The 26,474-nt window shown below is 23.6% G+C and overlaps 4 protein-coding genes across 9 annotated transcripts; 2 read left to right on the top strand and 2 right to left on the bottom strand.

The window, feature by feature from the left end:
- The first annotated feature begins 653 nt into the window (after positions 1-653).
- LOC122848869 (E3 ubiquitin-protein ligase SH3RF3) lies at positions 654-6,564 on the top strand. 2 transcript variants are annotated; one of them, XM_044147265.1, is made up of 9 exons: positions 654-1,854; positions 1,927-2,140; positions 2,218-3,481; positions 3,564-3,754; positions 3,815-3,966; positions 4,262-4,426; positions 4,602-4,724; positions 4,798-4,919; positions 4,983-5,860. In XM_044147265.1, exons 1-9 carry the CDS (start codon positions 1,382-1,384, stop codon positions 5,042-5,044), a joined length of 2,766 nt encoding a protein of 921 aa, XP_044003200.1. In that variant the 5' UTR covers positions 654-1,381; the 3' UTR covers positions 5,045-5,860. The 2 variants fall into 2 exon arrangements, with proteins under 2 accessions (XP_044003200.1, XP_044003201.1); XM_044147266.1 differs by lacking the exon at positions 4,262-4,426 and having other exon boundaries at positions 4,983-6,564.
- Positions 6,565-6,646: 82 nt separating this feature from the next.
- On the bottom strand, positions 6,647-9,334 carry LOC122848870 (transmembrane protein 53). Its single transcript, XM_044147267.1, has 5 exons — positions 9,221-9,334; positions 8,913-9,158; positions 8,566-8,834; positions 8,247-8,484; positions 6,647-8,174 (listed from the first exon to the last, which is right to left on the bottom strand). Exons 1-5 carry the CDS (start codon positions 9,317-9,319, stop codon positions 8,091-8,093), a joined length of 936 nt encoding a protein of 311 aa, XP_044003202.1. The 5' UTR covers positions 9,320-9,334; the 3' UTR covers positions 6,647-8,090.
- Positions 9,335-9,638: 304 nt separating this feature from the next.
- On the top strand, positions 9,639-13,702 carry LOC122848867 (S-phase kinase-associated protein 2). Of its 4 annotated transcripts, XM_044147262.1 has the most exons (7): positions 9,842-10,422; positions 10,549-11,218; positions 11,300-11,415; positions 11,544-11,834; positions 11,910-12,626; positions 12,690-12,817; positions 12,888-13,702. In XM_044147262.1, exons 3-7 carry the CDS (start codon positions 11,375-11,377, stop codon positions 13,232-13,234), a joined length of 1,524 nt encoding a protein of 507 aa, XP_044003197.1. In that variant the 5' UTR covers positions 9,842-10,422; positions 10,549-11,218; positions 11,300-11,374; the 3' UTR covers positions 13,235-13,702. The 4 variants fall into 4 exon arrangements, with proteins under 4 accessions (XP_044003199.1, XP_044003196.1, XP_044003197.1 ...); XM_044147263.1 differs by lacking the exon at positions 10,549-11,218 and having other exon boundaries at positions 12,888-13,522; XM_044147264.1 differs by lacking the exons at positions 9,842-10,422; positions 10,549-11,218; positions 11,300-11,415 and adding an exon at positions 9,639-9,736 and having other exon boundaries at positions 12,888-13,522.
- Positions 13,703-13,934: 232 nt separating this feature from the next.
- On the bottom strand, positions 13,935-26,442 carry LOC122848866 (MAP kinase-interacting serine/threonine-protein kinase 1). Of its 2 annotated transcripts, XM_044147259.1 has the most exons (5): positions 26,392-26,442; positions 23,007-23,112; positions 17,978-18,112; positions 17,251-17,607; positions 13,935-17,160 (listed from the first exon to the last, which is right to left on the bottom strand). In XM_044147259.1, the coding sequence occupies exons 1-5, from the start codon at positions 26,407-26,409 to the stop codon at positions 16,133-16,135; spliced, it is 1,644 nt and encodes a 547-aa protein (XP_044003194.1). In that variant the 5' UTR covers positions 26,410-26,442; the 3' UTR covers positions 13,935-16,132. The 2 variants fall into 2 exon arrangements, with proteins under 2 accessions (XP_044003194.1, XP_044003195.1); XM_044147260.1 differs by lacking the exons at positions 23,007-23,112; positions 26,392-26,442 and adding an exon at positions 20,375-21,569.
- Positions 26,443-26,474: the final 32 nt, after the last annotated feature.

Genomic DNA, 26,474 nt, shown 5'->3' with positions numbered 1-26,474 from the left:
AAATTTTTTTAATTTAATTAATTTTTTAACTGGTTATTAATGTAGAAAATAATAAACTTGTGTTTTTAGATTTTTTTATAGATTTTTTACTGTTTTTTATCGGTTTAAAATGAATTTTTTTTACAAAAAAAAAGGCGGGGCTTTGTGCAGCCAATCATCAACATTACGGGTAAATTTAAATCTTTAATTTGATCTAAATTGTATTAATTAATTATTAATAAAATAAAATCTACAATTTTAAACAATTATTATAAATTTAAAATTGTTTTCCATCTATATTTAAATAATTCAACTTTACGTTTTTCTAATTTTTTACAAAATTATTTCCTCTATTTAAAACAATTAATAATTCGCCTAAAAAAAAAAACTAATTAATTTCAATTTAAAAAAAAATAAATAAACTCCTTATCAATATAAATTCCACTTTCTAAATTTTTCCTCTACAATCCTCTTTGCTAAATCAATCGAAAAAAAAAAAATTGCAATTTCGCAGAAAAACTATTGCAAATCATTGAAAAAAAAAAAAAAAAATTATTGTACAATACCAGCCGTACCTGTACCGTATTGGCTATTTTTTTTTGATCATTATCGTTATCTGCGGGGGGTGGGTGGGCGAGGGTGAGGAGGAGGAGGGAGAGGTGGAGAGCCCCATCTTAACAAGACGCCATCTTTGCTTGTCGTGTGAGTTTTGCACTGGTTTGCACCTATATATATTTATAAAAACATATATGTATACATATAAAAGTACATTTTGGCATATAAATATGTATATTGGTTTTTAAAAATCATATACAAGAATGGCTTATTGAACCCCCTGTGATTCTTTGTATTACATAAATGACATTACGTATTTACATACAAATGAGTGCTTCAACACGTGGTGTATTTTTTTATTTTTGTTTAATAATACTCAAAAATTTTATTATCAATTATTATTTAAATAATTAATTTTGTTATTATGTTTATGTGATGGTTAATATATTTTCAAGTACATATATACATAGGTATATATAAATTATAAAAATTTTATCATGCTGACAGCATCTTTGTTAGTTTCAGTTTTAGTTTGTTGCCAACACATACACTCATACATAAACAAGGCGTTTTCTCTTTCTTAATTTTATATATGCATCTCTCAAAGTCTCAATCTAAATTTATACATGTATTAATAACAACCACAAAATTATTATGGATAAATAATATGTGTTAATATTTATAAATTATTTAAAAAATGAAACGGAGTATTTTAATGTATTTTATTATTTTTCTAATGGTTTTTTAAACAGTGCTAAATATAGTTAAATAAATTTAAAAAAAAAATGACACAAGTTTAATTGTTGATTAATTTAAAGCTACATTAATAATAATTTAAAAAAAAAAAATGGATGAGTGTATGTTAAATGACTTGTTGGAGTGTTCAGTGTGTTTAGAAAGATTAGATACATCAAGTAAAGTATTACCATGTCAACATACATTTTGTAAAAAATGTCTTGAAGAAATAATGAATCGACATCGTGAATTACGATGTCCAGAATGTCGTGTACTTGTTGATATTAAAATAGATAATTTACCACCAAATGTATTATTAATGAGAATACTTGAAGGTATGCGAAATGCCACTCCAAAATCAACTAAATCACATGTAAGAAATACACCAGGACAACAACAACAACAACAACGACATTTTAGAAATCATCAAAATGTTAATGTACCAAATTCTGTTAGTACAAATGTATCACCAATAATGGTAACTGTTGATCCAACACGTCATCCAGATACTTCAGCAAAACAAGTACATTTACATAATCAACCTTATGGAAGAGCTATTTATGATTATATATCAAAAGTACCAGGGTAAATTAATTAATTTTCATTTATATTTATTAAATTATGAAAAATATTAATGATGTTTATTTTTTATTATAGTGATTTGTCATTTAAAAAAGGTGAAATTGTTGTATTGAGAAAAAAAATTGATAACAATTGGTATTTTGGTGAATCTGGAGGTAATTATGGAGTATTTCCATTGTCGTATATTCAGGTAATGACTCCACTACCACCTCATGTACCACAATGTAAAGCAATGTATGATTTTCGTATGACAAATGATGAAGAAGATGGCTGTTTAACATTCAACAAGGTTTATAAATTTTTCTATACGTCTTAGCTACATTTTAATTATAAATATATAATATTAATTTTTTGTTTTTATTAAAGGGTGAAGTAATAAGTGTAATACGTCGAGTAGATGAAAATTGGGCTGAAGGAAAATTATTAGATAAAGTTGGAATATTTCCTTTAGCATTTGTTGAATTAAATAGTGTTGCACGTGCATTAATGAAATTATCAAGTAATGTACAACCAGGACCATCAAGAGTTGCACCACCAACACCAACAAATGATGATACAACACCATTAATACCAACAGATCATACAAGAAATATACAAACATCAAATCAACCAAGGCCACAGCAAGTAATTGCATCAACTCTTCTAGTCTCTGATTCATCATCATCAACAGTATCATCAAGTGGTAGTTCAACAACAACAACAAGTCCAAATACACCAAATAGTTCAACTACATCAAGTAGTTCAAGTACAGCACCAAGTAGTCCATGTAGTCCAATATCATCACCATCAACTGTTGGTGGTGGTAGTGGTGGTATTAATCGTGTTAAACGTCATAGTTTTACAGCAATAAATAATGCTCATCCACCATTATTACAAAATCATCCACATCATCGTCATAGTGCTGAAATTCTCAGTCAACCTGATACAAATTTTAATGATACAACAACAACTGTTACTGCTGCTGCAACAGCTACAATAACAACAACAACTATTGCTACAACAACAACTACAACAACTCCAATTAATAATAGTAATAATATAGTAACAAGTGGTGAACATAATATACGTCATCGTCGTAGTGGTAGTAGTGATCTTGTATTAACTCAACTTTCATCAAATCATACAATTTTTAATACAACAAATTTACCAACAGCATATATTGCATTATATCCATATAAACCACAAAAAGCTGATGAACTTGAATTACGAAAAGGTGGTATTTATATGGTTACTGAAAGATGTCAAGATGGTTGGTTTAAAGGTACATCAAATCGTACACAAAAATGTGGTGTTTTTCCAGGTAATTATGTTACACCAGCAAAATGTCAAAGAGGTATTTGTCGTGTTATACCACCAAGTAATCATCCAAATTCACTTATATCAATACATCCATCAAATGATCCAAGAACAACTGTAACATATACTAAAAATAAAAATACATTATCAACACAATGTAATTCAAGATCATTACCACCACCTGAATTACCACCACGTGCTATTAGTCCATCACCAGCAGTATCTGCATCTTGGCATGGACAAGCACAAGGTCAAAGTTCAACAATTACAAATGAACAAGCATCATCAAATCCATTGGGACGTAGTCACAGTGCTGTTATGACATCTAATATTGGTATTGCTATTATCTAATTGATGTGTCATCAATCATTTTTTATTGTAATAAATTAATTTATTATCTAATTAATTAATTATAGCATCTCCTGGTAAAACAACACTTACACCAGCATCTCCATCAACAATTAGTTGTCCTGTTGATTCAAATCGTAGTCCAAATAATACTTTACGATTAACTGGTGGTGTTACACCATCACCACCATCACCAAACACCTCAAATTCATCAACAAATACAGCATCATCATCAGCTAAAAATTCAGATAAAATTAAGGTAAATATTAATTAATTTAATTTTTTATATTAATTAATTAATACTCTAATTTATATTTAGTCGAAAGAAAAAAAAGAAAAAGGTGTTTCTATTATGCGACGATTGACTAATATGAAAAAATCAAAATCACCACCTCCAGCACCTTATTCGATGGACAATCCTGTATTTGATGATGGAAATTTTACATCATCATCTAATGCTGTACATGTTCGGTAAGATTATTTGTTTAAATTAATTTTATTTTTTGTTGTTTCACCATGTGTATGCATTAATTATTTTTGTTTGCATTGCGCATTGTTTTTGCGTTTATGTATTGTTGTTGTTGTTTGTTTTTAAAGCTAATTATTTCATAGAAATATAATTTTTAAATTAGTATTTATTGTCATAATTTAAAGACTAATTTGTTAATATAATAATATTGAAATGCTTAAATTAATAAACATAGTTATAATAATTTTAAAAAATATATAAAACTATTAAAATAAGTAATACCTGATATTGGATCAGTTCTGGATCATGTCCAAGTCAATTACTGCAGTTACAACCACAAGATTCTACAAATAAAAATAATCATCATAGATTGTATTTAAATACATTACAAGGAAATCCAACTTCTTCACAAAGATCTAAACACAAAGAACGGCCTGCATTGCCAATGGTCTCTCCACAAAGGTTTGTAAATGATTTTGTCACTTTTTTTTTTTTGGCTTATTTTTGTGCTTTTATTATATGTTGTTATGCATGTGATATTGCTTGAAATTTATATACAATGATTATTATAAATTTATAAATAAACCAGGTATTTTTTTTGTTAGCATTATTTTATAATGATTAATTTATTTTCTAGAAGTGGTGATACAGCTGGTGGTGTAGTTCCAACAACTGCTCGTGGTAATCATCATCAAAAAAGCAATTCATTAGATGCTGGAATGGGAAAACAAAGCAAACAACAATTGGTCCCACGAGAAAGGTTTGTTTATTTATATTATTATTTAATGATTAATAATTAATTGATTATTATCATTACTTTTGTTTTATTGTAGAGAACGTCTTAATAGATTTCGTTGCATCGTGCCATATCCACCAAATAGTGAATTTGAGCTTGAATTACGAGTTGGTGATATAATTTATGTTCAAAAAAAACGTGATGATGGCTGGTATAAAGGTAAATTTTAAATATATTTAATATAAATATCTATAGTTTTATTTATTTATTTATTTTTAATAGGCACACTTCAACGTACTGGACGTTCTGGATTATTTCCAGCAAGCTTTGTTGAATCTTTTTAAATATTTTTTATTTAAAAAGAAATTAAAAATCAATAGTTACTAATAGTCATGCAGCTATTAATTTAATTCTATTTGATATTTAAAGTATTGAATTAATAAACAACATATTCTCTTTTTTTTTTTTTTAATAGAGAAAAATTAAGTTATAAAAAAAAAAAAAAGAGGGATCAAGAAAATACAATTGATTATTGTCACAAAAACAAATACTCAAATTAACGTACAATTTTTATAACTGCCATTGGTTTGAGGAGTTTTAAAATGTTAGCTAAACGTAACATCACTTTTATAAATAATATACTCTTAGCTTTATAAAATAATTATACATTTTTAAGTAAATTTAATTAGTGCTAAAATTAGCAAATTTTAAAAACGTTCGTAAAATACACAGTGGTATTGAAAAGTCATATATTTTAATTTATTTTAAATTGACAAATAATTGCAATCAACGTATTGATGTTTATAAAAAATAATACGGCACAATTTATATTGTAGTTTAGAAAATATAATTATTTAAAATTATAAATAACAAGCACTCCCAGTATGATCCAGTTTAAAATTTCTAACTAAAATTATAAATTGACAATTAAAAATAATTAAAATAGTACTAAAAAAAAAATTAAACAAGCTTTTTATTATTTGATATTTATAATCTGTTGATATTAATTTTTATATATTTTAAAATTTCATTTGGTACTGTTTTAATTTTTTTTTTTTAATGTAGATATTTTAAACAAGAAAAAAATTATTTACATGTGTAAATTAGAATGACGTAGTTACATAGATTTTTTTATTTCTCTAATTGTTTTATATTTTTTTTATCAGCCCATTTATTTTTTATATAAATCAAATTTTTTATTATCAAGGTTTTTTTTTTTTACCAAATAAAAATCATACTGCCATGAGTTTTTTATCGGAGATTATTTTAATTAGTTTAAATTTTTTGTAGAGATTAAGACTGTAAAAAAAATAGACAAACTATTGTTTTTACAATGTGAAAAAACAAACAATTAAATTAATAAATGTGTAACTTTGAAATCATTGTAAAAAAATTGATAAATTAGCACTAATTTTATTAGTATTTATACCAATATTAAAGTAAAATAACACTTAGTTGCACAGCTGGTCAATAATATTCTGTATAATTATTAGCATTTTTGTTTTATCATTTAAAAAAATTTCATATCTACTTTAAAATAACGTATTCAACTAATATACTCATTTTATTTATTTATTATTTATTTGTTTATTTATTTATGTTGAAAATTTTAAGTATGATATTATTTTTAAACAAAACAAAACCTTTTAGAGCTGCAATAATAATTTTTTTAAAAATCACGTGTTGAAGAAAAATGTATGAAAAACCAAAAAAAAAAAAAAATAAAAACATTAGAGATTTAAAAGAAATTGTTTATCGATTATTGTGAGAATGGACAAATTAATAGCAAGTTTTTATACGTTTGTTGTGTTTATTTTTTCGAAATTTATATGATGTCCATTATAAATTGGTTACACTGTTTGAAGCACTGATTAAAAATGTATAATATTATTTTAAATACAAGTAGTCTATTGTAATTAGCTTGATTTTTTAAATATATTCAAAAAATCTTTATAATTTCGTAGAAATCATATTTAAAAATAAGTTGAAATTAACAAACGTGCCCGTTGAAAACATATTTATATGATCAATAGACTTTAAGTTAAAAAAATAATACTATAAATTTAAGATTTAGTATTAATTAGTCATGTAAAATATATAAGAATTAATTTGACATCACATTGCAATCGATTTTTTTATTTAAAAATGAATAAAATTTGTCTAATCCTGATGAAAATATTTCTCCGGCTTGTTCGAAATTGTTCCATTTCGAAATGGAGAAGTTAGAAATTACCTACATGAACCATTTCTATGGAAGCGCTCTAAGAAATTCATTAGAAATCTTACAGTGTGGAAAATTGTCTCGAAAATTAATTAGGAAAATCAGTTATCAGTTAATTAAATATTTATTTTATTATTTTTTTAAATCAATTTCATCAAAATACATAAATTTTTTATTTCATATTACAAGTAACAACAAATAAAATAAACATAATTTGTTTTTTTTTTTTTTGAATATATATAAATTTAAAATTCAATGCAAGTGATATTACATATTAAAAATTTCATATTATTTAAAAGGCATCAGTGATTTTCTAAATTTACATAATTACTTTCTTTTTTTTTTAAATTAATACGAGTATTATAAATTGTGTTATAAATTTTTTTATATATAAGAAAAGTCTTGGTGTTGTGCCTATTATTGTATACAAGTATTTGTAAATTATATTCAATAAACCAGCGAAAAAAAAAAAAAAATAACAATAAAATAGAGTTGATAATTACTATTATTTTATAATGAATGACAAAAAAAAAAAAAAAAGGAATGCATCGTTTTCGAAGCACGCTATCAATAGAAATTAAATAATTTTAGTCATGCAATTTTAAACACAAAGTTTAAAATAATTGAACCTTGCTGATAAAATTATTTTTTCAGTTAAATAATAAGTAAAATAAATAGATAAAATGATTGAAATTTTAAAGGTCCAAAAAGAAATCCAAAAAGGCATTTAAAAAAATTAACAAAACTCTTTGTTATTAACAAGAATGATTTCATTTTAATTCTTTGGCATGCAAGTTATAATAAAAAAGAGAGCTCGTTTAGACTTTAAAGATAATAATAATATTTTTTCATTCAATTATTCATATGTATATTGTATTATTTAAATTACTCATCGATAACGAGCTTTGTCTTTTTATTTATTCATAACTATTGTTTCGTATTATTAATTTTTAATTGACTTTAATTTATCCTGATTGTTAGTTGCTTCATTAACTGATAAAATAATTTTATAAAATAAAAAACACTTTGGTTTATTCTGGGTGTGGCCAGTCTCATGTTAAAAAAAAAAAAATATTGAATATTATATTACCAAGATACACGGATTATGTTAACGGAAAAGTACAGCTTTTTTTTTTTAATGGTTTCCAGGCATCATATTAATTTCATCATTAATTTTTAATACTTGATATATTTTTTTCCTCATTAACTAAATTTAATTTCTCTAAGAAATTACAAATTTCTTGATGATATATCTGTAAAATAAAGAAAAAACAATTAAAACATAATATCCAAACAAATTGTTTTATCTAATAATTAAAATTTACTTTTGGATATAATCTAAAATGGCCAACATGATGTGAATCCTCAAAACAATGAACGTAACATGGTATACCAATTGAATTCCATGAATTTCTAGCACGTAGTGTACTTGAAACTGAACCAATAAGATCAGCATTACTAACTAAAAACAATGCTGGTGCATTAACTGGATTTGATAAAAAAAATTGACTTGCACGAATATAATATTGTGTTGCTTGTTTATAAAAAGTTTTCATATGAAATCTGCAAACAAATAATAATTAATTATAATCCAATAATCAATAAAACAATTTGAAAAAAAATTAAATATATAAATTAACATACTCCATGTATTTTTGAAGTAATTTTTCCATAAATGAATTATTAAAAAAAACAGCTTTTGGAAGACCAATTGTTATTTCATTAACATCAACAACACTGTCCCATACTTGTCCAACAATTTTATCAACAAGATAATTATATTTTTCACGATCACTATTAATATGTTGCAATAATTCACCCCATAAATATCCACCAACAGAAAATCCATGAACTAATATTTGCTCATAATTAGTACGTTTATCCAAAAATTTTAATAAATCTTTTGTAACAGACTGGAATTAATACAAAAAATATTAATTAGTTAATTGATATTAATTTTTTTTACCAAGTTGATAAATATAGTTACATACTTGAGAACCTTTTGTAGAATTTGGCCACATTATTTGCCATGGTGATGCTTTGACAGTGACAATATCAAAATTACCAATTCCACGATATAAATTTGTGTATTTATCAATTTCTTTTTTTCTCGAACCAAGCCAACAAAACATTATAAGTATTCTATCATTTTTCGATGAATTTGATATTAATTCAATATTTTTAGATATTTGAGAATGTGTTGATGATAAACGATTTGTTGTCATCAATTTAATACACTAAAAACAACAAATAAATTAATATATTTAAATTATTTTTTTATATTAATTATTATACTAACCGATTGTTTATAATTATTTGGTATTATTGATGTTTTATTTAACAAAGAAATATTATTATTTCCAATTGTATAAATAAATTTTTTCATAAATGATGCCATTTTTTTTTTCTTTGGTTTATTCTGTAAAACAATTATAAAAAAACATTATATTATTATTATAATTTGTTTTTTTAATTACTAAAAATATTACCTTTTATTATTAATTAATAATTTATTTTAATTTATTTATTGATGAATTGTTGATGAATTTTTATGACAATGAAAAATTAATACAAAAAATTTTATGAATAATACACAGTTCAAAGTTCACAATAAAAATATCAATAAAATTTTTTAACAAAGTAATATTAATGAGTTTAAATTTCTTTAATAAATAATAATTATAAATTAATTATTATTATTGCTCTAAAATTACTTTAGCGGATGCAAAAAAAAATCAACACATTCGTCTGCCACGACAAATATTTATATTCTGCAGCCAGACAAATGGGCAATTGGCAAGCCGCAAAAATAGAGGTAGGTAGAAGCAAAAAAAAAAAAAAAGAAGGGACAATTAATTAATTAATTTTGTCAGTCGACTTGTGTGTGATTGGTCGATATATCGTCTGATATCGTCGTTCGATATATGTTGACGTTTATACTTTGTTGACGTTTAAAAAAAAAAAAAAAATGTAGGGTAAGGTTACGTTATTTTTGCAACCCATAATAAAGGGGTCATTACAAAAACCCCATAGAAAAATTATCCTCCCCCCTTAGGGCCCCATGTAAATGTCAAAAAAAAATATCCCGCGCGCGCGGATAAAATGCGCGCGTAAACAAACGTAACCTAACCTCAATAATCAATAAATAAAAGAGAGACAAACACGTTTTATTTCATTTTAATTTTTATATTCATTTATAAAATATATCTTGTCCAAGACCAAGCCAAATAACTGGAGGTTAAAGTTGAAAATAAATATAATTTTTAATACACAATGAAACGTGTGTGTAAATTGGTGATATGGATAATTGTTAATTAGTCGAATGATATTTGAGTTTTTACATAACAATAAATAAATAAATAATTAATTTTTTTTTTTTTTTGTCATTGATGTTAAATTAATAATTTTGATGATTATTAAAATGAATGTCCATATGAATAATGTACAATTAATTGGTGATAATTTAATTAAAGATTCTGGAGAATATTCACCATCAAAAACGTAAGATTTAAAAATTATATTATTAATAACAATGTTAATATAGTTATTGTTATTAAATTATGTAAAATTAAATAAGATTATATTTTTTGATTAAAATAATATCAAAATTTTATGATAAAAAATAAGGGCAAAGGGAGGAGAAGAGGGAGAGAAGCTTGAGAAAGTTGTTGCTCTCATAATAATAATTCCAAAACTCGCGCAGGTAAAAAAAAGAGGAGCCTTAAAAAAAAAATATCCAGGAAATGAACGTTGAAGAAACCCATCAACTGTGTGTATACCTTGTGTTAAATTATCATTTACACTAACCTAACCTTTGTGTGTGTTGGGAAAAAGAAAAGAGAAAAAGAAAAAAAAAAAAAAAAATGTTTTTCTCAGGAAAATGAGGCATAAGGGTCGCCACGAATCACCAGCCCTATGAAATTTTAATATTATTATTATTATTACTATTATTCATAGTCATCCTCACCATGAATTAAAAAAAAAAAAAAAAAAAATGCAGTGGAGATAGTGATTAACAAAAAAAAAAAAAATCGAAATTCTTTTTATTAGAACAAAAAACTTGTTGATTTTTAAACAATTAATTGTGATAATAATTTTTTACTAATTATTTTTAATTTTTTTCTTAATTTGTGTAACGTGTCAGACAAGCTCATTAATATATATATTTTTTTTGTCTTAATAAAATTGAGTAATCAACAAGTGTTTGTAAAAATAAATTAATTTTCATTTTTTAAATAATTTTTATAAATTATAATTAAGCATTTTTTAAAAATACTATTACTATTATTTAAACGTGGTTAGTGATATTTAAAAAAAAAAAAAAATTAACTTGTTGGTTTTAATAAAAAATAAGATTTATTATTTATTATTATTACAGCATCAACTCCACTGTTGAAAATAATAATTATTTCAAGTGTCAACATTAAAGAAAAATATTAAATTTACTAACAAGATGTGCAATAATAATACAAGTGATACACCATGGTGGAAAAGGTCTATTTTTTAAAAATGAATATTATAAATATATGTATTAATTAATAATTAAGAAAATATATATATATATAAATTATAGAAAAATATTGAATTAATTTTAATGTTGATTTTTTGTAATATGATTACAGTAAACGAATGCGGCTGGATGATGGTTGCAACAATAATTTGGAAACAACAAAAAATGATGGATGGACATGTCCAGTTGATACGAGTCTTGTTGAAGCTGATGTTATGGTTGATTTGGGTGTAAGCATGCTTGCTGATGAAACAAGCTGTGAAAGTATTAAAAAAATTGAAACACAATCACAATTTAATACATCATCAACAAATAAACAATCACCAAATGATGATGATGATGATAGTAATAAAAATGAAAGATCATTTTGTCGTTCAAATTCTGATTCAGCTAATTTAGATAGGTATGTATGAATAAATTAAAACTAATTGTCTCATTGATTAAAAAATCTAATTTTATGTATAAATTAAATATTAAGATTGGTGGAAGAAGATAATAATACAAACATGGAAAATCCAGCATCAGTATTAAATACAATGGGAAATGAAACTGGATATTCTTTTGGTATTGATAATGATATTTATACAGAAAAAGAAAATATAAATAATGATAATAATCAAAATGATGATAATAGTTTTGATAATTTTTCATTATATAGAAGAAAAAAAAAAAATATATTTATTGGTGATAATAAATTTGATAAATTATCAGATGAAATGATACTAATGATATTAAAATGGTTATCAAAAAAATGTTTAGTACGTTCAATGTTGGTATGTAAAAGATGGTGTCAAATAGCACGTGATGAAGCATTATGGATACGTCTTGATCTTGGTAGTAAAGTACTTACAAAAGGTACACTTGGTCATATATTACCACGTGGTGTACAAATATTACGTTTAGCACAAGCTGAATTTTCTGATCCTTTATTTTTACCTGGTTGTGATATTATGACTGATTATTATACAAGTAAATTACAATATTTAGATTTATCAATGTCTGTTATATCATCAAATGGTTTAACATCATTATTATCAAAATGTCGTTTATTAAAAAAATTATCATTAGAAAAATGTACACTTGAAGAATCAACATGTGAAGAAATTAGTTTTAATACTGAATTAAGTGTTCTAAATTTAACAATGTGTGAAGGAATTAATGAAACTTGTATCAAGCATTTAATTAAATTAAAAAGGTAAATTATTCAATCAATCAATCAATCAATTACAATTTAATAATCATTATTTTATTTTAATAGTTTAAATTCTTTAAACATGGCATGGTGCTCATTGGATTCAGCATCAATTGATAGACTTTGTCGTTCTTTACCACAATCACTAACAAGGTTGAATATATCTGGATGTAGAAAAACACTAACAGACACAAGTATGTATTAATAATTATGTTTAAAATTTGACAATGATTTAATTGTTAATGTTGTTGTTTTTTTTTTCAGTGGTTAAAAATCTTATTGTATCATGTCCAAAACTTGTGGAGCTTGATATAAGTGATTGTGCTATGGTTACACTTGTAACAACAAATAGTATTTTAAATTTAAAACACCTTGAACATTTATCAATGAGTCGTTGTTACAGTATACCACCAAGTACATTTTGGCGACTTGCACCAATGCCATCATTAATGTATCTTGATTGTTTTGGTATTTTAAAAGAAGAAAATTTACAATTGCTTAAATCAAATGCAAATAAAACACAGATTAATAAATTTTTATACAGCTCTGTTGCAAGGCCAACTGTTGGTGTCAGAAGAACAAGTATATGGGGATTAAGGGTTAGAGATTAAGCTTCTTTTTTTTTTCTTCTTCTAAAGATCAATTGTAAAATATTTAAAAGTGTTACTTAAAATGTGTGACAAATCAGCTACAACACAAAGCACATTTTTACACTGAAAAATACTCTTTTTTTTTTAACACAAACGTAAATAGAAAATTATATTTGATGAATTTTGTTAAAGAAAAAATATATATTTATAAAAGAGATATAAATTGTGCATAAATTTAGAGACTATTTTCTTCTCTAATTTTTTTCATGATCGTTGATAAAACAAGCTCAAAGCTACTTTATTAAAAATTGATTCAATAAAATTTGTAAAAGTGAATAAATTTTTTTTTTTTAAGGAAAACAATTAATATTAAAATGTAAGTGCCTTTTTTTTTGTTGGAATTATTATTAACTGGGTAATGATAAATTGATGAATAATAATAAAAACAAAATGAAAAATATTTTAAAGAAATAAAAGAAGAAAAAATTGATGATTTGTTTTATTCTTTCCACGTCGTATTCAATTTATTACTTTTGATAGTCTAGTCGATACATAATAAATTTTTTGAGGTGAATTTACATATATATCGCAATTTGGTTTTAATATATATTATATAATTTATTATTCATGCTTCAACTGATCGTTTACTTATAATATTTTTGCAATAAAAAATTAAACTCTTAATGTCACAAAAAAATATACTCCTACCATTGATTCTTAATTTTTTTTTTTTTTTTCTTTTTATTCTCACATCATCATTCAATGATTCAACAGCATGAATTAATAATTTTTTGATGATGCTTTTTATTGTTTCATGGTTCTCAGATGATTTAATATCCAAATTAACAAAAAAAGCAGCAACAAATTATCATTTTATAATGCTATGTAATTTATTGTTTAAAAAAAAAAAGAAAATATTTTTTTTTCTTTCAATGACATGTCATGATGTCACATTCATTACAATGTTTTTTTTATTTTTTTTCCTTCATTCTTCATCAGTGAAAAACAATACAAAATACAAAAATCCAAAACTTATTTGCAGATCAACGATTATGGCCATGTTAATTTTCTTAATCTAATTTTATCAATTGTTCATCATTTTAACATTCATTCACTCACATAATTACAATCTAAGATTTTTTTTTTTTTTTTTAATTTTTATCTTTTTTTTCTATTTGTTTTTTTTATTTTTTCCAATTATTCGTATTTTTTTTTTTTTTTGGTTTTTTATATTTTTTTTTTTTTTCTTTGTTGATAACTAAAAGAGTTTTATTTGCATATAGTTTCGATGAAATTTATATAACGATATTTCGTATTATAATTTTTGTTTAATTATGTTGATTTAATATTATACAAACGATAATTTTATATTGTTTTTTTAATTACAAAATATACTTGAAATTAAAATAATATTGTGGACATTTTATATATAAAAATTATTTATATTATTGAGATTTTAAATATACAAATAATTATTAGTCAAGCATCAAGTTTGATTAATAATTTAACGATTTATTATACTACTGAGCTGATTCGATTAATTTTCATAGAAAAAAAAATAATAATAATTTATATAATCAGAGTATATTTGAATGACTGTCCACTTGTTTTAATTTAAATTTGAAATTTTTTCTTTTATGTGTGTATAAACCATGACGAAAAATTCGATATTAGAAAAGAAAAAAAAAAGACATTAAGTTACAAATAAAAGTCAATATGAATTATTTACAAAATAATGTAAATCTTGTTATTATTGACACATTTAATTATTTCGAATAACGTCAAACAATATACACCCCATCAGTAAAAAATGGTTCTATTGAATTGATCAAATTATTTTTCACAATAATCATTAATAAACAAACAAAAAAGAAAAACTGTCAACAATTTTAACGAAGATATTAATTTTTAAAATGGTAAAATAAGAATGAAAAAATTATTTATGTTAAAAATTCATCGAAACAAAAAAAGGTTTTCTTGTTGTTTTCTTTTTCAAAAAAAAAAAATGTTTAAAATATAAAAAGAAATTGTTTCATAACAGAAAAATACTGTTTGATATCTAGATAATATTTATATTATATGTGAAACTTAATTTTGGCCATGGTCTTAAATTTATTTTTAAAAAAAAAATTAGTTTTTTTCGATTTATTGCCAATGATGGAAGGAAGAGACTAGTCGACATACACGACAGTTATTATTTCATAATTAAATAGTTCATTTTTATATAATAATATTCGGACAAATAAACTCTCAATATTTTTTTTTGTTTTTTTTTTTTTTTTAATAATAAATCTCATCTGATCTTAGAAATATAATCGTACATTCACACATTACTTCTCATTTCGCGAATATATATTTTACAGGTACTAAATTTTTCAAGTATTTTGTTTATTTTTTTTTGTCTTTAACAAAATTTATTCTCTACGTAAAACTTGAAAACATTCGTCAGACAAAAAAATATATTTATAAATATATTCGCGGCTAATAATTAATTGGCTTTTAACGATTTATTTATCCTTTTTTTTTTTTTTTTCATTTGCTTAATTTATCATTATTATAATCATTTAAATTAATTTTATTATATAACAGAAAATGATTTTAATGAAAAATTTTAGAATATTGATTGAAAAAAAAAAATATAACAAAAACGATTTGAAAAATAAAAATGTATGATTGATTTTAATAATTAAATATTATTTCGAATTTATAATACAAAAAAAAAATATACAATATATTAATTATCGTTGTCGATGAGCCACGAATGAATAGTAAAAAAAAAAAAACGAAATAATAATGAAAAAAATAATTGCAAAGATCAAAAAAAAAAAAATAAAATAATATTTATAGAATAATATTAATAATAATGAGAAGGAAACGTTTTCAATGACGAGAAAAATAAAATTATAATATACAGTATATTTAGCCACTCGGTGATGCGACAATTGCTGGACTTTTACGTTCAAGAATATTTGAACGTGCTTTAATACGACGCTGCATAAGTCGACTTTCACTTGGTGGTGATAAACCATAAAGTTGACTCATTGATTCCTTACCAAGAAGACGATTTTTACCAATAATTTTTGTATCAGAAAAATCAATTGCTGATGTCATTGAGCATGATTTACGTCTTGATGTTGGTTCAAATTCACTTGATGAATGTGTTGCACAATGTTTACTATTTTCTGATAATTCACTTCCTGAATCAGACATATGACCATATGGATGATTATCATCATCAGTTGATGATGTTGATAAACGTGGTTCAATATTTTCATTAAGATCATATAAATTCATTGAAAAATGTTGATGTACAACTCTATTAACAGCCATTGCTGATTCAGCAAATGCTGATAAATCACGTGCTGAATTATTACGTCTTATTATTTCAGGTGTTATTAATGGTCTATCATCAGCAAGCATAACACCAGCTGGTGGATTAATCCATGGATGTTTAAGTACACATTCAGCACTTAATCTTTGATGTGCATCTTTAACTAATAAACCACGTATTAGATCTTTAGCATCATCAGATATATTTATCCATTCACGATCAGGAAAATCATATCTTCCTTCTTGTATACTTGTAAATAATAATTCTTGACATGCTTGACAATTTTCACCTTTTTCCCAACCACATTCTGTACCACAATTACCATAAAATGGTGGATATCCACATAATAATATGTACATTATAACACCAAGACTCCACAAATCACAACGTTTATCATAATAACTTGTTTCACCAATAAATGCTTCAACAACTTCTGGTGCCATAAATTCAGCACTACCAACTGGTGTTAATAATTGTGGTGTTGCTACTGGACTTGATAATGTATTGTTAAATTTAATACCAGATCCAAGATCAAAATCACATATTTTAATTGGTGTTAATGTATCAAGATTTACACATAATATATTTTCTGGTTTTAAATCTCTGTGAGCAATTCCTTAAAAAATAAATAAACAAATTAACCAACACAATCAATAAATTAATTAAATTTGTTTTTTTTTTTTGTAATTTTTTTTTTTTTTATTACCTTTTTTGTGTAGAAAATTTAATGCTGCAGCAATTTCTTTAACAGTTTGACTTGCTTCTCTTTCACTGAAATGAACACGTTCTTGAATTCTTCTTAATAATTGTCCACCATTAATTTTTTCAAAAACAAGATAAAATCTTTCATCGTCTTCAAAAAATTCAATTAATTGAATAATATTAGGATGTCCCTGGCAATGATGAAATGTTTCAACTTCTTTAAAAACACGTGTACGTGCATGTCCAGGAATTTTGTCGATTATTTTAACAGCATATTCAAGATCAGTGTAAAGTGATGCACATGTTTGTACTGATGCATATGCACCTTCACCAAGAACTTCTCCAGTCAATTTATATAATTCTAAAAAAAAAAACAATAAATTAATTCATTATTTATCAACTCAATAATATTTTCTGCCAACTAAAAAATAGCCATCAAGTATTGTTGAATATATTTAAAAATATTTTCAGTATATATTTGCATAAGAAATATCAAAACAAATATGTACATTTACTATTGGAACGTTCTAGAAGTCGATACAGTATATAGTTGTGTTTGCAAAATACTTACACACACACAACTTTACCACCAACACGTATAAATTAATGCAGTACATACATATGCCAATAGTAATAAAAAAAAAAAAAAATTGTTTTGAATGTTCTAGACTATTGGGTGTGTGCAATGATTATTTTGTTATGACTGAAAAGTTGTTTTTTTTTTATTATACCTTGAAAGCATGATGAGACAAGAGATGAGCCAGTACGTTGCTTCCTGCGCCTTTTGCGTCTAGCTTCCTCTTGTCTTGCCTGAATTGAACTCAGTGATTCTCCTGTTGAGGCTACTTCAATGCATTTACTGTCATCTAAAAATTAAATATTCATTAATTAATTTTATTGTTTGCAAAAATAAAGGCTAAATATTATTTTGTTATTTTTAATAATGTTGTTTATAAATTAATTATTCATCTAAATTAAATTATAATAGATTATTTATTTGAATAATAAATTCTAGTCCTACTTGTTATTTTAAAAAATAATACTCCATAAATATTAATTTACTAAATAAGTATTTTTTGTTTAAATCATCATCAAGTTTAAATTTCATCGACATTCAGTCTTTGAAAAAGTAGACTAAATATTATATGAAATTATATTGATTATAAATAATTTTTTTTTCAATTCAAATTGTCATTTAATTATATATATTTCATAATATTTATAAAAAGAAAAATAATAATAATTTTGTTGAATAAAAATAACTGCCACGCAAGAAGAACAGTCTAGATGTCTGGCAGCGATGAATTTTTTATTTTTATGATTATAATTTGGGACAACTTTATTACGCAAATAATTGAAAAAGTTTATAAATAAAATATCACTCAAAGTCATTGACATTTTTATAGATATTCAGAATGAAAAAAAAAAAAAGGAACGGTTCTTTAACCGAATGCACCAGACTTGAAGTGTTACTTTCTCAGGTCATTTTTGTATTTAAAAAATTGACTTTTGCATGGTATAATAATGTAGGCATAAAGAAAAATAAGTTCGATGTTCGCTGATCAAATTAAAAATTCTTGTGGTTCTTACAATAGAAATAGAAAAACGCTAAATCATTGGCAGTCAACCAAATCATCGTTTACATAATTTTTCTTTTTCTTCAATAAAATTAATCACTGAGAAAAAAGTAATTAATTAAATGAATAAAAATAATTATTTTTTATTTAATCAATTTATTAGCTAATTGTTTGAGAATGAAAAATAAAAAAAAAGTCAATAATTTAACTGATGAGAGTGGGCAAATGTGACTGTGTATGTACTACTCTCTACCTACTCCATTTCAACTCGAAATCTTTTGTCTAGTTGAAAGTGATTCGCCCCTCATAAATGCTTTTGTATACATATAAATTGTTTGCTTGGCTGATTTATACTTTGATGACATACAAAATAAAAACTACGCCATTTTAAATAGCCAAAAAATTTGCATTACACACGAAAAACAACATCGAAATTATTTAAATAAACGATAGAAATTTCGATGCTTCATTTTTCTAATCAACATAAACTAAACAAAAAAAAAAAAACAATTAATATTTATAGAATAGTAAAAAGAATTTTAAACCGACAATTTTGCTATGTTTTTTTTTTTGAATAATAAAAATGTAATTTAACTTTTTAAACTACTTAAAAGTTTAAATTTTCTATTTATTATTTTTAGCCATGAAAAATGTCCACAAAGAATTAGAAAGTAATTCATAAAAAAAATATTTAAATAATAAATATTTAAATTAGTTAATTAAATAAAACAATGTCACTAAAATTGTCATATTTTTTTTTGTAATATACAAAATGTAAATTGTTAATTTACAGTGATTTTAGAGATTTCTATGAAATTGAGATTTCTTTGTCGAAATGCATGTAACGGTTATCCCTTCAAATGCAATTTAACAATGATTTATAGATTTTTGTCATGCGCAACAAGCCCCTTGTCTATTCCCCTCAAAATTTTATATATTTTTTTTCTATTATTGTTCCATGGATGGATTTGGATGGATCCTTTATCTTGAAATTCTCTACCGGTTTATTTTCACCAACGTCATCAATGTATTCACACAAACATAACACACTAATAGTTTGTATACACTAGGGCAGATGTCGCATTTAAATTGACCAACTCACCTACAATATTCACATATTATTATTAACAATAAAAAATCAAGCAATAATTAATTCATCAAAAAAAAATAGTCATTCAAAAAACTATCTTCAAACTTTAGTAAACAAAAAAAAACAACAACACTTCCGCAATAACAAAAACATTGTTGACTTTTTTTATATTTATTTCTCCTAGATATCAATAATTCATATCCGCATATTTCAATTAAAATTATCATCATAATTATTATGTATTTGATAAACGGAGTAATTATTTTTTCAATTAAAAAACAATGTTTGTATTTTTTTTTTTTTTCAAGCGAAAAGAATTATAAACAAATATTAAATTTATCATTGATTAATATAAACAATATTAAAAAAACATGATACATAATAATAATCATATTTTGAGATAAATATAATGTATATTATTATTATTGGATGATGTAAATGATGATGTTAAAATATATTACCTCTCACAGCGTCCTGACGCTCGTCCTCTCGTTCTTCCGGTATTTTCTCGACCATTTTTCTTATTGTTTTTATTATATATTGTATTATTTAAAAAACAACCGTTATAAATCACAAATCACTATAATTAATAACTATAACGAATTTACGTTTTAATAGATTTTTAGGTGTGTTTATATTTAAGCTTTAATTATAGGTATATTTTTTTTTTTACGCTCACGCCCGGAACAATAGTAATTGTTTTAAAAAAAATAGTCAGTCGTATGTACAAGAAACAAATTAATTAAATTTATACTGTGTTGATTTAACTGAATTAAAAAAAAATTAGCAATTTATTTTTTTTTTTAATAGTGTGTGGGTGAATGTGTGTGTGTTGCTGCTTCAGATTGATCAGCTTCAAAATGACGGCAAAAACTCTCTCCAGATATTCAATGAGATATACCACTTTCTTTAATTAATTTTTTTTTTTTTAGTTCAATATTTATATTAGCACAAGTTTAATTATGAAAATAATATATTAATCATTTAAACAACACGAGCTATATGTACATATCAGTGTATCACAGATGTAAATAAATATCTAATTTCTATCTAGATTATTTCGAATCTTTACAATGACAAACTCAGATTAATTTGATTTTTTTTTTTTTTATCCAAAATATAGAATATATTTAAAATATTTTTTTTTTTTTAGCTTTAATATTATTTTCAATAAATACTATCACAGATTCTTTCCACAGCACTTTTTTCGCTCACAGCAATTTGACTCTTGCTGATGTTGTAGAAAAAAGTATTTTTTTTTATTTCTAGCCAATCTGTTTTCTCTTTCTCCAATGATAAAAACAATTATTATTTTTTTTCTGTCAAATTATAGACAAAATTAGTGTAATTTATTTTTAATTTTAAGCTGTAGATAGTTGATACCAAATATTTGATGACAATCACTCTTTCAACCGGATAAATTTTGACTTTTTTGTTGTGATTTTTGAATGAAAATTTTAACACAAATGACAAATATTTAAATAATTTTTTTTTTTTGACACTGTTGCTATTACAAATATAATTTGCAATAAGCTTTTGTTAAATTGGCTCGAAAGCTCATTAAATTAATCCGGTTAGCACATCTGGCCTGGTCTTAACATTCACCTTCCCGCACTGCTCAACGTGCTCAACACTCGGCAGCTGGTTTCCGACTGAAAAACATCAAGATGGCCGTAAAATTTTTCTGCGCAGCGAGAGTATTATTATTATGACTATTATTTTTTTTTGTTTGTTGATATTGTCGTCGTCGTCTTTATGTATCCCCTCTCAATGCCTACGACGATGTTGGACCTTGGTGAAGCACTTTACCCATCTCCTCCCTCCCACCCATTTTACAACCACTTGATCATCCGATATAACCGAGCTCACCCGAATTTACACGTTTTCAACCGACACAATAATTCATACAAAAATTATATTTTTTTATCTTTTATAATTCAACTCAAATATACACTGTATATATACTAAAATATACCACGTTTTTTTTTTGCACATTAACAATAATAATATACCAATCACACGTATATATTATTTTGTTATTTTAGAGACAATCCAATGTGCATGAATACCATATGTGTTACTTGCTTTGCGTCACGTAGGCACTCTTCCACTATCCTCTTTTTTATTTATTTATTATTTTTTTTTTTTAGTCACTTATTCATCATCATCATTGCAAATTTCATTCTCAAATAATAATAAATTATTTGAGCTGTTAATCAGGATGACGCAGCTTGAATCGAATGATCAACAAAAATGATGTAAAATTTAAATAATTTTCATATGTATTTTTTATCAATCAATTAACAAATAAAACTTGATAAAAATAATTTTATTTTTTATATTATATCAATAATTGATGGTTTTTTTCATTTTTTTCATTTTTGTTTTTGTTAATTATTTGTACTTGGTTTCGCTATGAAAAAGTTCAGGGACAATTGATAATAATTAAGGTATACATTTGGTAATAATTATTATTGATAAATTAAAATGAGATAAAAATCACGTGGTTTATGTATTTGTGGATATATTAATATGACATACATTTACAAAGAGGTGAATCTAATCATTTTATTATGTATTTTTTGTGTTTGATTGATAATAAACACGCACCCAACATCGACCGGGTATATTTGTAAATCTGTTAATTTAAATAATTTATAATTTAAATAAGGTATTTAAAGATGATTATTTTTATCAAATACTTGGAATTATGAAAATGATGTTTGTGTCTATTCGTATACACCAACCAAGTGGTAGAAATTTTCAAGCAGTAGCGTAGTAATATTTCGAAAACATGTGGGCATTATATATTGTATTCAACCCTTTCAAGGTTTAAATATTTATTGATATCTTGAAGATACTTTAAGGATCCATTAATGAATATTAAAAATATTCATCAGAGTTTAATTTAATTGATAAAAAAAAACCAAAATTGTCCAAAAATTGGTGTAGATTTTTGCGGATGTTATTGTTGTTCCAAGTTGAATTGTAATTATTGTTTTTTTAATTATTTCAATGGAGGTAAACAAAAATGATGTTTTTTTTTATGAGCCCATGCAAGCTGCAAATTTTAAAAAATTAATAATTGCTTACCAAGCAAAGCAGGTGCTGAGTCTTGAATAATATATTCTGTTAAAACATCAGATTCTTCATTACGAGCATTTTTTTCTCGTAACTCTTCATCGTCCATCTCGAAAATCTAAAATACAACAAAAAAATATAATTAAACTTGTTGTCATTATAATAATAATATTTATAAAATTAATGGGTTTATTTTTTAATTAATAAATAGCTAATTAATGAAAAAAAAAAGGAATAATTTAACGAAAAAAAAAGAATTAATAAAGGCAAGTTAATTATTTGTTGGAATCATGAGACAATTTGAAGTTGTGATATTTAAAATTTCATTGAAATACGAAAAAGAGCAAGGCAATTTAAATTGCAGGCACATTACATATCCAAAAATAAAAATCAGAGACCACCAACCGAAACCGGTCTTTGTTTAACTTCGAAATGAACAACAAAAATAAAACTTAAAAATCGCTGCAGTATATAAAACTGTAATTTCATATAAAATATATCAATTTTTTAATTAACTATTTATTTATTAATAAATATATCTATCATGCCAATTGATAATACATTTTTTTTTTTTCTTTAGACAAACAAAAAGAAGGAAAAAAAAGAAACTAAAAACTATCCGATTGAGACGTGTTTTAAACACGCATAAACATGAAAAAAAATGTAAAAAAAAAATCTGATGACACGTGGAGCCGAAATTTCAAGGACAACAAAAAAAAAAAAACGCAGCTGACAACATGTAAATAAATAAATGATTAGATAATATTTAATTAAAAGAATTGTTTAAAAATTATTTTATCAATTTGATATATATCAATTCGAAATGATTACTAACAATCGAAATAAATTATTAAGAATATTTTTAGTTAAATTTTATCATTTTGTTTTTGTTTATTTATTTATTGTTGATTGTAATTAATTAATTAAAAATAAAACAAAAGAGTTGAAGAGATTTCGAATCAGTTTAAATAGATGTCTCTGAAAATAAGCCAATGAACTTGATTGACCTGTTGTACTTAATGCTTGTTAAAAATATCTACCTTGTAATTATTTTTAAGACAAATTTTATTTTGGCTATAATTGATAAGATAAATATTTAATTAATTATTTTATAATTAAATTGTATTACAAGGCTGTCAGCGTTATGAACAATTGTTTTATATTTATTAAAAATATCTATGACGTTAGAAAAATAGTTATTTACTGACCTCGTATAACTAGAAACACCTGATACTACCATTTAGTCATGTGATTTAAATTCTTTGCATCAATGCAATTATTTTATTTATGTTTTTTTATATTTTTACTGATAATATTATTTAGAAAAAAATATATTATCTCATGTTTAAATACATGATAAGTACAACAACTAAAACACGCCACAATTTAAAAATAAACAAAGAAAAAAAAAAAAATAGAATAATCAAAAAAACATATTAATTTTGTAAAATTAATAATAATTAAATTTTTAGATTAATTAATTTTATTTTTTTATTAAAAATTTTATATTATTTATCAATAATATAGTAATTATGATTTTTTTTTTTTTTTCTTATCTTTTTTAATATTTATTTAAAGACTTGGTATATTAATTTGAATAAAAAAAAAATTATTTATTTATAATTTAGTGATTTATTTATATATTATTATCAATTGTATTATTTTTTTTTTTATTTATTATCAAGAATTTATTTATTATTGACCTTGTTATGAGTAACCAAAGTATTGACTATTTTTATATATATTTTTTCAGTATAAAATTAAAAAATCCAAATTTAAAAAATAAAATAATATCCTTCACTGATTTTATTTAAAATTATATTATACAAAGTTTAAAATTATTTTAAGCTATCACATATTGAATTGATTATCAGTTATTATTTTTTTTTTAATATGCTATTTTTATAATAGCATCTCCCTCTTTGAAATATCTAAGATTAGAAATTATCTATTTATTTGAAACGTAATTCAAATAGCTCTATAGTTTAGGCAATAAAATTGTTAATACTGTGTGTATTTTAAAAAAAAAAAAAATATGTTTTATTGTATACAGATAAGATAAAAGAAAAAAAAAAAAAAAGGAATGTTTATTATGTAATCATGAAAATTTAAAATTCATATCGATGAGGAAAATTTTTGTTTATTTTCACAGCTCAGGAGAATTTTGATATGAAAAAAATAAATTAAATACTTTATGATACATAAATTGAAATAATTTATAAAAATTTATAAATAAATTTAATAACAATCAATTAATTAATTTTCTATTTTAACTTTGACGCAAATAAATTGGGTTAAATATTTTTGTGTACAATTTATTAAACAGCTCCAACATTGTTTCATTTTTTTAAAATTTATAACCCTCTCGCTTTAATGCATCATAGCAAAAATCTAATAGCAAAAAAAGTTTTTAAAAAAAAAATAAAACTACGTAGTTTCTTGATAGGAGGGACTGCGCAGTATATTTGGCACCGAGCTCAACAAAAATTTGTCTAAAATTCTCAAAAGAAAACTTGATAAACAAATAAGCATAAAAAAAAAAAAAAAATAAAAAAACAATAATTCTAAATCATAGACAAATATTTATCACAATAATAAAAATTACCAAATATTTTTTTCAATGAAAAAAAAAAAGTAAAAATAAATCAATTGAAATAAATGTTGTAATAAATTGAATGTTCTCATTATGAAGATGACGAAATGGATGGTTCAATCACCTCATTTTTGAGTCACCAGTAATGTCAATATGTTAAATACCTAAATGAACATAAATATTAAATAATTTACAATAAATAAATTTTATATTTAATCATAAATTAGACAATAATTTAAAAACCATAATTTCGATTTCGTAAAAATTAAAGCTCCAACTTGTTATTTAATAATAGAAAAAAAATATATTTTTTCTTATCTAAAATAAAAAATAGAATACTGAGTAACAATACAGATAAATTATCATAATTTTTTTATTTCTGGTATTTAACTATCATGTGTAATAAAACGATGACAATAATTACAGGAAAAAAAATTTAAAAAACTTGTTATTTTTTACTCTGAATAAATGACATGACATGTCATTGTCAACAATTGAGCAATTATTTTCATTTGACAAATAACAAATTGGCAATGTTTACATTTAGATCAAAATAATAATAATAATATTATTGTTATTATTATTATTATTATGTGTATTGAGAGTTGCGTACTGTAATTTGTAAATATGGCGACAACCTTGTCCGGTGGCGTCGTATTTTACGGTTATGTATTGACATAAATAAATAACAAACAATTGACAACAATTAGTTCAATGAAATATCAATTAATTAAGCAATTATTAACACTTATTTATCATGCAATTCTTGATTTACTTAATTGTTTAAAACATTGAATAACATACCCTGTTTGGACCGGCCATTTCGATGTTTGTACACACTCATTGCTCTTCACGCCATATTTGTAAAAAAAAAAAACAATGACATC

The sequence above is a fragment of the Aphidius gifuensis genome, linkage group LG2, assembly GCF_014905175.1.
Source record: "Aphidius gifuensis isolate YNYX2018 linkage group LG2, ASM1490517v1, whole genome shotgun sequence".
In the NCBI taxonomy this organism is placed as follows: Eukaryota; Metazoa; Arthropoda; class Insecta; order Hymenoptera; family Braconidae; genus Aphidius; species Aphidius gifuensis.
Note: the sequence above shows the minus strand (reverse complement) of the source record. Positions and strands in the feature narration are given on the sequence as shown.